Source organism: Limulus polyphemus, unplaced genomic scaffold, assembly GCF_000517525.1.
Source record: "Limulus polyphemus unplaced genomic scaffold, Limulus_polyphemus-2.1.2 Scaffold1234, whole genome shotgun sequence".
NCBI lineage: Eukaryota > Metazoa > Arthropoda > Merostomata > Xiphosura > Limulidae > Limulus > Limulus polyphemus.
Window position 1 is genome coordinate 281,674 of NW_013666844.1, and position 10,601 is coordinate 292,274.

Sequence of the window (10,601 nt, forward strand, 5' to 3'; positions counted from 1 at the left end):
CCCCTGTTGGCGGGCCTCCTGGCTTTTGATGAATAAGTATTATCACGTGCTTCGTTAGACTCAACAAAATTATGTGTGATAGGTTGTATTATTCTCAGATTCACCAAGTAATTGAGTATGGACCGCAAAATAAAAGGAGATTCACCAGAAAATATTTTGTGGAGCGAAAATCATAATTATATAATTTCGGCTGAGTTCAGAAAACAAAGGAAAGAGACTGGATACAATGTATAACACAGTGAAACACTTTTTATTTCAGTCAAATGGCAATCAAAGTTCAATACAAGTGTATTATATAGTGCCTTAACTGGAGGGTTCATTAAATCAAGTATATCTGTTAAAATATAATTTTGCTCCAGTCTGAGAAAACGTTGTATTATATATGAAAAACAACAATAATAATGCCATTTTTCTCTGGTCGCACCCCCTCCCAAATGGCTCAGTGGAAGTTTAAGGGCTTGTAATGCTAAAAAAAATTACCTTTCGCTACCTGCAGTGTGCAGAACACAGCCTATTGTGTAGCTTTGTGCTTACCGACAAACTAAGAAACTTTTCAAGTTGCAGACGCTAAGCACATGACTGATGGTCATTCTCGCTACAAAGTAAGGGATATTTTATTATTGGGATATCATCTAACTTGCCAGGAGAAACGATCACTGTTTCTACCCATTTGTTTTTACGTTACAGCAATCTTTCCAAGAGAAAGTGCACGTGATACCCTAGATGAAAGAACTAGTTTCGTGAATAACTAGATCAAAAGGAACTTTGTGGCTCTTTTGACTGACATTCTATATTAAAATTACATACACAACACGTAGATTTTTTTTTTACATTACCCAAGGTCACATGCCTATTAACACTATCTAAACAGCGTTTGTTGTCCCGTGTTTCCATCTACCAATTCATTAGTTACGTCAGTCAGATTCATATTCTCAATATTGTCCTTGTTCACAAAATATGATGAGAAATAGTAAAATCTAAAACAGGATAATTTGTTCAACGTTATGCATAGAAACTTTGTAGTGAGTCACTAACGATAACGGTAAGATAATTTACTTTTTTAAAAGGTAACACCTCATGCCAATTTTTGCCTCCATTCCTTCTCAAAAATTTACTGTACAGAATAAACTTTCTAATATGTCATATATTTACGGAAAGAAAATAAATAATTTTTATTGAAAACAATACACTTTGAGGCTCCAGAATTTAAGTCATAATCACTATTTTGTTAAATAGTTACTAATACAATGTGTGAGCGTTTATTAAAGATAAAGTTATTGTTACGTATCTGCTTGTTTGATAATTTCCCGTAAAAATTCTTTCCGAGAAACTTTAGCGATACAAGACGACCTTTCTTAATTAAAACTAGTTTATTATTTCTCGATACAACTTTATAATACACAGAATTTCCACAGTCACTTTAACTTAAACACACGCTATAATTCACAACGATTCACGCATTTTAGTTACGGTCACTACCGCTCACTTGACTCAATTATCTGTCTTTATTTCCATCTATCTGCAAATATCTCCGCTTTATTTTCCGGGCTTATATACTAAAATAGAGAGCGCCTAGAAAAGACTAGAGTTACCAGGAACAGTCATGATCCTTCTAGGAACTCCAGCGCGCATGCTTCCAGCGTCACATGACTTCCGCTGTCGTAACATTATTTAAGTTTAACATTTTACCTTTAATGTAGTTCTTTTTAATCTTCTGTGCAAAGTGAATTCCCTTGGTGGGACAGCGGTAATTCTACGGATTTACGACGCTAAACTCAGGGGTTCGATTCCCATCGGAGGACACAACAGATAGCCCGATGTGGCTTTGTTATAGAAAAACAACACACGCAAAGTTACATAAGAGTTATCTATGCATAGCCGTTCCAAATTTTGTACTGTTAGGTTACATAGAAGGCAGTTTGCCAATAGTATCTACCACCAATTTTTGGATTAATCTTGTCTGATAAAATCCATAATAATTATCATTCACTACTTGACTTAAGTCACACCTTAACGGTTGTTGTTCATAAAATTGATGATATAATTCGTGTCTCGACCTCTACAGTCTACAAAGTCTATTGTAACCCAGCCGGTTTGATGAGCTCTGTTACTGACGAAAGGCCTTGTCGGCCCTGTATTATGTATATGACAGATGTAGCGTGATTGAGAAATTATTAACAGCGAAATCTTCTTTGTTTTCAGTGATAAATTTTTAAAATAAAATAAATAAATAAGTGTAAATATAACATTCCGTTAGGCGGCCAAAATTACTGCTACAGGAAAAGTGTTTTATAGTCAATTTCCGAAGACACTATGCCTAACAAGAATAAACGATTTGCAGACGAAATGGATGATTCAGATGAAAGTAAAAAGCATTTGAAGTCCTGTGTTCGAGTATGGTGTGATGGATGGTATGTTCATTATTAGTAAATTTGAAAATAAACTTTATGAATTCTGATAAAAGAGTTAGCACACAGGATCACGCTTAAAAATAAAATGTACAATGAATCTAAAAATAAAATGACCCAAAACTCGAGTGCTTTCGAATACGGAATAGTTAAATCTTCAGTACTTCGGCGCTCGAGTTTTGTGTAATTTAATAAACTTTATGAATTCACATATAGTAAACTAAAACTATAATATATATAAAGTAGTGGAAGTAGAAGGTAGGATCGGGAGTTATTTGTGATGCCGTGCCCGTTTAAGTTTTACAACATTTGACGCTTGGCATCATTACAAATTGAAAGTGAAAGTCAGATTTGTGTAGATTCTATTTCTAAGAAGTCTTGGTGTCAACCTGTATTCACTCCAATAAACATTTTATGAGGCTTTGTAACACCAACATACATCAGAAATATGGGAAGAAAATATTTACAATTAAAATTAAAAGTGAGATTTTTTAGAATTAGTTGTTTTTATAGATGTGAAGTATAAAAAATATAAGCGTACGTATTTTGGGCATGAATTCATATTTAGCCATTAAAGTATTAGAACTGCAAGGTTTATGCAAACGAGAAAAAACATTTTCATAGTTAAAAGGTAAAACAAGTCAAAATTGGAAAAAATTAAAACAGTTTCTGAAGCTTAGCATTTCATGTTGGTGTCCTACTAAAATGCCCCCCCCCCCCTCCCAGTGGCACAGCAGTATGTCTGCGGACTTACAACACTAGAATCTGGGTTTTGATACCCGTGGTGGGCAGAGAATATATAGCCCATTGTGTAGTTTTGTGCTTAATTACAAACAAACAAACCTAATCAAATAATTTGTTGTTTAAATTGTTTAATTTAAAGGAGCAGTTGCACCAAAACCTTGGATCAAATTTAATCAGTGTTTGCACTGTAGTTCAGCATTCATAACATGCCTTGAGCATGGGTGCCATGCAGTTCTCTTTTTAATGATGTAGCTGTGGATTTGAGTGAGATCATGATGTTTAATGAGTAACAAACATCCAGGAAGAATCTGGCACCAGACTTATTCTTCATGCTTCAGATGTTAAGGAAGAGGAGGATCATGTTGTTGTCTAGTCCTCTGACATAGATGTAGTTGTCCTTTGTAGTTATTTCGGCACATGACTAAATGCAGGAAAATGGTTAAAAATGAGTAATAAATCTCAATATATTCTGTACCATCGTATTTCAAACAGATTGGGTCAGAAGGCCTGTTTTCTGCTCTGTGAACTAAATGCCTTGACAGATTATGACTTAGCCAGTGGCAAATTGACTTTAGGAAAGGCAAAACAGTGGTACCATACAAGTAATGTTTTAGGAGAGGTGCTGTGAAAATTAATTTTATAGGTCTTTGTAATACACAGCTCCTAGACTAAAAGTATGAACTTTAAATTTTCTTGAGGCGTTACACTATATGTTACCATTAACATTTAGTGTCACTTTGTCAGAAATTTCAGCTTTACAGGTAATAGTAACTCTAGTTCTTATAATAATTAATACTACCTTAGCCTTGACAGACAGTCAACAACTAATGAATTTTAAAGAATTAAATCATGTTTTCTCCAGTTTACTAAATCAAGTTGTACCATTTAAGTAACGAGCAAAAAAAAACCTTAAAACTGACTTTTTAGAGACAATGCTAATTGCATGCTTTTAATTCCAAGTGTACTAAGTAAGATTTATGAAGCATATTTTTCTTGAAATAAAAAAACATCAGTAGAACTTTCCATTTCCAGTAAAGATGAAACTGCTTACTGAGCAAAATAATTTTTTGTTTAAAACATGGATCCAGGAAAGAAAAATATATTTAACAACAATGTTTGAAACAACAGTTTTTTTGTTGTTGGGTTTGATACCAGACTGAATGACATTGGTACAATTCGAAAGAAATTCCTTTCTTTTAAGTAAGACAGATTTCAACATTTTTCAGACTATCATTTTACAAATAAAACATTCATAATCACTTCCAAGTCTTTATTTTCTACTACATTACTGGAAAGTGTAACCACACAAGTTAGAAAATGTGTCGTCTTATATTTATAGATATACTGCTTAGCATGCTTAAAGAGAAAGTTCCATGTTATATAATGAAGTTAAGATATCTTACAAACCACAATACCATCACATATTGTTATATTTATATAAAAAAAAACAACACTTTAAACTTTCGATCTGACTGCTTATGACCATTCGTTATTTTAACTTTAAAGTAATTGTAATAAGTTATAGATATGACATTAATAATTGTTACTTGGTATTATATATGTTTTTTTTTTGCTTATAGTTAGTAGTAGTTTTAAGCAAGTACTCAAGTACACATTTTGCAAAATACATATTCAAAGAGAATTTGTGGTCATGTACTGAAGTCGTTTTGAATTATTGTAAGAGCTCATAGCAATGCTTTCATTTTGTTAACAGCAGACTAAAAAATTATTAGTCAAAAATACTTTAGAATGATTTGAGTGCTACTTTTGTTAAAGTAAAACATGAACTTTGTTTTTAAAAAACATTTGTAACTACAGATTGTAATTTTAGTAACTGGGAAATTAAAATTAAATTTGAAGAAAATACCAAGAATATGACTTTAGTTTTCTACTAAACTGTCTTAATATGCCTTGTGAAAATTTTTAACAACAGTACCTTTTAATTTTGTTACAGTTATGATATGGTTCATTTTGGACATGCTAATCAACTACGGCAGGTTAGTCTTGAAGCATTATTTTTATAAATGAAGTGTTGTTGCTGTGTAACAGTTACTGTACTATTAATGCTCTGGTTTATTGAAATACTTTCTGACATACTCATAGGCTGTTCAATGTAGTTTTGTTTACTAAGAGGTTTATATAAAACTAAAAGCGCTACTGTATAAATAGAATTTGTATTTAATGAAAGTAAATCCACCTTTCTCCATGTTTTTGTTATGGAAAGTTTTTAGTTTTTTCTAGGTATAGATATTATGTATTATATTGGTTTCCAGGCTTTTTTTTAATGTATATTTCTCCATTTAGTTTTAAATCTATATGTATCCGTCTTATAACATAAAATATTACTTCTAATCTATTTCTTGTTTCATATTTGATTTCAGTCATTGTGACTTGTATGGGAAGTTATCTAAAAGTGAAAATAAATTAAGTACATAGTTTTTTTCACCTACTTCTTGCATTTAAACTTTGCTCTGATCCTTCTCTCTCTGACCAGTTTTTGTATATATATTTTTTACCTTTCATTTTTTTTTGTTTACTTTTATCCATAACTGTATGAAATTTCAATACAATTGAGATCTCTAGCTTGTTGATTAAGAAAACCAGCTGTTGTAACTACAAACTTTGGCCATGTAAACTTTCAAGGTATGTTTAAATTGTGGTCATTACTAACAGTCTGTAGCTATATGGTTAAGAAAACCAACTGTTGTAACTACAAAACATTAACTATGTAAACTTTCAAAGATTGTTTAAACTGTGGTTTTCACTCACAATCTGATTGTGGTTCATTGTGATGTATGCATATCATTTGAATAATTCTCTCATTGCATCTTTTATTATCACAGGCCAAAGCAATGGGAGACTATTTGATAGTGGGAGTTCACACTGATGGTAAGTTTATATATATCTTTTTTTAATGAGTGTTGTTCCACAAGATGTGAGAAGAAAAACTTGGATAAATGATAATATACAAGAAATTGATGTTTGTATTAAGTAACTTACTTGGACTAGCACCACGTTTTTGTATTTTTTTAATACACAAGCTTTCGGGCTCAATTACCTAAGCCTTTTACAGGTGTGAGACGTTTAGTAAAATTGATGTGTTTATATGAAAAACTTTTTTTAGTTGATTTTGTACGATGTTTTGAACAGATGTCCTTTATCAGGCAGTAAAGATCATGTTACCATATTTTTTGAGCTTAATTCCATTGTAACATGATCCTTAATGCCTGGTGAAGGACATCTGCTCGTAATGTTGCACAGAATATACTAGAAAAAGTTTTCATTTAGGTGTGTCAATTTATCATCATTTATCCGAATGTATATACACATACACTGTACATTCTGATATCATAATTATTTAATGAATTTGCTTGCGTTCTTACCTACATACATATATGCACTGTGAACTTTTAACAACATTTTCTGTGACTAATAATTTTAAAGTTTTTTTTTTTCTGTTTTGTGTGTTCAACTGTGTGAGGAATTATAAGGTATGTAATAGTTTACAAGCTGTACTAATCTGATTGATTTCTGGCCTAAGTTAATGAATGAATAAACTATATTGTGTATCAAGTGTATGTTTATCATTGGCCCTTGCTAAGATCTTTAAATAATTTAAATGGGTGACTGTATCACACTCACCTATGGCATGTTTCGATACACTTGATTCAGGCATTCTTAAATTTATAGTTGTGTACAGATTTAATTTACAATAATTCAGATGAGTTATGCATTCCCAAATTTGCATTTGTAAAGTTAATGAATTTTGCAAGTAAAGAAACACACTTTCTGTTCAACGATCTTTATGATCTGACTGGTGATGTAGCTATGGGTTCTAGATTGGTTCCTTCTTTAACTAATATTTTTCTCTGTCTTCATGAATAAGAATGGTTGGATCACAGTCCTTTAAACCATTAAATTATTGAAGACATGTAGAAGGCACTTTTCAAGGGCTCAAATTGTATTCCTCAGTTTTGGGGATATTTGAACAGTAAACACAAAATTATTAAATTTACTGTTGAACATCAGCAAGATCATGAACTTTCATTTTTGGATATGTTGTGAGTAACACTTTGAATGTATTTACAGGTCTTTATTTCAATTTCTCGAGCTATATATTAACTGTGTTTAAAGAAAATCTATTTAAGATTTAAGTTCACTGTACATGTATAATCTCGAGTACTTATGAATTTTTTTCCTAAAGAACTGTGCAATATCACAAGTTTTCTATGCAAAAATAATTTTGCTGTTTATCTGATTGGTTGAATAATAATTTGTGATTATTTGAATAAATGAAACTCTAGTAAGGTTTCAACATATGAAATACTTTAACATTTGGTTTGTATAATCTTGCTATACATTGGAAAGTATTTTTTGTATGTTAAAAAATAACCATACACTTGACTTCATAGAGTGTACCTGCATATACAATTTCAGTGCATTTCAAAACGTGGATGTCTTGTACTGTATCTCTTCAGATATAAATATCATACGTCTTCCTTGAAAACAACCATTATAGTTTATGAGCTTGTTTATCCTTGTTGCAAGCAAGGTTACATCAGTTCCAAAACAAGCGAACTGCTGACATGAGTTAAAGAACATGCAAGGTTAAGAATGTCACATAAATTGAGTATGTTGGAGCACAGATTAGGCTTAGCTGTCTGCTCAAATTGTTCTAAGATCTTAGCAAGGGCCAACGATGAACTTAACCTCTGAATAAAAGAGAGTTATTCAATCAGATTAGTTCAACTTGTAAACTGTTATTTACCATATAACGTAAAAGAAAATGGCCATCTTTTTATTATTTAAAATTCAAACACAGCTAAAATGGGATAGAAAAAATGCATGATGAGAAAAATCGATAATCTTATAAATAGAATAAACCTACATAATAAGGCTGTTAAGGGCTAGCCGAAGTAAACAACTTTATGTTTATGCAAACTTAGTGATTCGGTTCTCTTTTTTTGTTGAAGAAGCCAAATATCTTATTTCTTTGAAGTCAATATGAATAAACATGTAGCTTGTCAATAATATCTCTGCATTAACAGATGTTTCTCTTTACATTATTACTTATGATTAGTGAAGCAAACCTAATAAAAGTCTAGGTTTAAGATAGAAATTTATAATTTTAAATTTAGGTAATTAATCACTTGTATCCAAGAGCCAGAAACTGCTTTGTATGCAATCTTAGTGTAATTTTAAACACAGTAATTTTGTTCAGTTTCTCTACAGATTTAGTTGTCTGATGTATGGCTCAGAAATAGTTGGGAATATATTTTGATATGTTACTGTATTTTATAGATTAATCCATATGTGTACTTATCTATATACACACATACATACAAAAAAAGTATGAAGAATATAAAGACTGAATTATTTAGAAATTCATTACAATTATTATGAATACAAGTATAGAAGTTTGTAATGTGTATTATGTGATTTCTATTGAACCTTGTTTAATTTATTTTTAACACAGCAGAAATTACAAAACATAAGGGACCACCAGTATTTAATGAGGAAGAACGATATAAGATGGTGCGAGCTATCAAGTGGGTGGATGAGGTAAGAAGTTTAATAGATTAAAATTGAAACAAAAGGATACAAAATATGTTTTCTTGTGAAACAAAATGATAAAAATATGTTCTCTTGTGAAACAAAAGGATAAAAATATGTTCTCTTATGAAACAAAAGGATAACAGATGTGTTCTCTTATGAAACAAAAGGATAAAAATATGTACTCTTATGAAACAAAAGGATAAAAATATGTTCTCTTATGAAACAAAAGGATAAAAATATGTTCTTATGAAACAAAATGATAAAAGTATGTTCTCTTGTGAAACAAAAGGATAAAAATATGTTCTCTTATGAAACAAAAGGATAAAAATATGTTCTTATGAAACAAAATGATAAAAATATGTTCTCTTGTGAAACAAAAGGATAAAGATATGTTCTCTTGTGAAACAAAAGGATAAAATATGTTCTCTTATGAAACAAAAGGATACAAAATATGTTTTCTTGTGAAACAAAAGGATAAAAATATGCTTGTGAAACAAAATGATAAAAATATTTTCTTGCAAAACAAAAGGATAAAAATATGTTCTCTTACAGCTTGGCTGTTTCTCTGATAACATAGGCCTGCAATGGTTTTTATTTTCTTGAAAGTTTTACATGTTCTACAATAATTCCTGTATGCTGAATCTGAAAACGATATCCATTTTTCTCCATCATGTACAGATTTTTCAAAAAACATCATATGTACTTTTACATAAATGATTCATTTTCTCTGAAATTGGTTCACATTTTGTTATGCTTCAAATGTGGACAACCACTGGCTATAGATTTCTATAGACCAATCGCGACTTAAGAGTCTTATCGATTGTTCTAGAACCCAAACATAACAAACATAATAATCAAAAATTTTCATTGTGATAAACAAAATAATAATTTAATCCAAGTAAGAGTTTTTTTTCTTCCTCCAGATTTGTAAAAAATCCTTACGTGATAGAAAAAATTAATAATATTTCAGAAAAATCTTCGTAGCGGAGTTATGGAAAAATCTGATATTGAAACCAAAACAACTTTTATGAAGTTTCAATTCACAGGCCTGTGTAATCTCTAGAGTAATGACGTGGGCTGTAATAATGTGTAACCCTAGATAATGATGTTTTACTTTAATAAGTCGCATGCAATACTATCTGATTTTATTAAATTTAAAACCTTTTTTACATCATTGTTTTGATTTAAAAGTAATGAAAATGACAAAATCTTGAGATTATTTGGAACTAAATATGTGATCCTGTTGGATTGATTCAATAAGTCTGTATTATGCTGTTGTTGACTTTATTATTGTCGGGTAAAATATTCATCGTTATTTATTGTAGTTTGTGATGGAATATATACTTTCACATTTGTAGGTTGTAGAAGGTGCTCCATATATCACTACCATAGAAACATTGGACAAGTACGGTTGTGACTTCTGTGTTCATGGAGGTAGATGTATTATCAGTTTGTGATGTGTCTACTATTTGTTTTAGCTTTATATGTGAAAAATTTATTATGTTTTTAATTATTAGGCTTTTACTGTAATTTTAAAGGCATAAAGCTTAATGGTTTACTATGAGAAATTAAAAAGTTAAAGTATTATTTACTTACCATCCACTGCAGTACCTAGATTCAACATGACATTAGATTTTCTCATGTATATTGTAAATAATTAATATGTTGCAAGATAATAATATATGTGCTTCAAGGTTTGTTTCATTGGGGTTACGTGTTTTTCATGAAGATTTACAGCCGATCTTAGCTGCATGTTCTCCGTGATCAGGTGTACTGCTTCAAGCGTAACAAGGCCCGGCATAGCCAGGTGGTTAGGGCGCTCGACTCGTAATCTGCGGGTCGCGGGTCCGAATCCCTGTCACACCAAACATGCTCCCCCTTTCAGCCATGGGG

At 31.1% G+C, this 10,601-nt stretch overlaps 1 protein-coding gene across 4 annotated transcripts in view; it reads left to right on the forward strand.

Annotated features, from left to right (window-relative positions):
* The first annotated feature begins 2,258 nt into the window (after positions 1-2,258).
* The window catches only part of LOC106462736 (ethanolamine-phosphate cytidylyltransferase-like), a 30,137-nt gene continuing 21,794 nt past the window's right edge, over positions 2,259-10,601 (forward strand). The window contains exons 1-5 of one of the 4 annotated variants that reach the window (XM_022390064.1): positions 2,259-2,411; positions 5,107-5,149; positions 5,996-6,041; positions 8,632-8,714; positions 10,067-10,142. In XM_022390064.1, coding sequence (XP_022245772.1) covers positions 2,314-2,411; positions 5,107-5,149; positions 5,996-6,041; positions 8,632-8,714; positions 10,067-10,142 — 346 coding nt within the window. In that variant the 5' untranslated portion in view covers positions 2,259-2,313. Of the gene's footprint in view, positions 2,412-5,106; positions 5,150-5,995; positions 6,042-8,628; positions 8,715-10,066; positions 10,143-10,601 lie in introns of all 4 variants that reach the window. The other 3 variants (XM_013922684.2, XM_022390066.1, XM_022390065.1) reach the window with 3 other exon arrangements.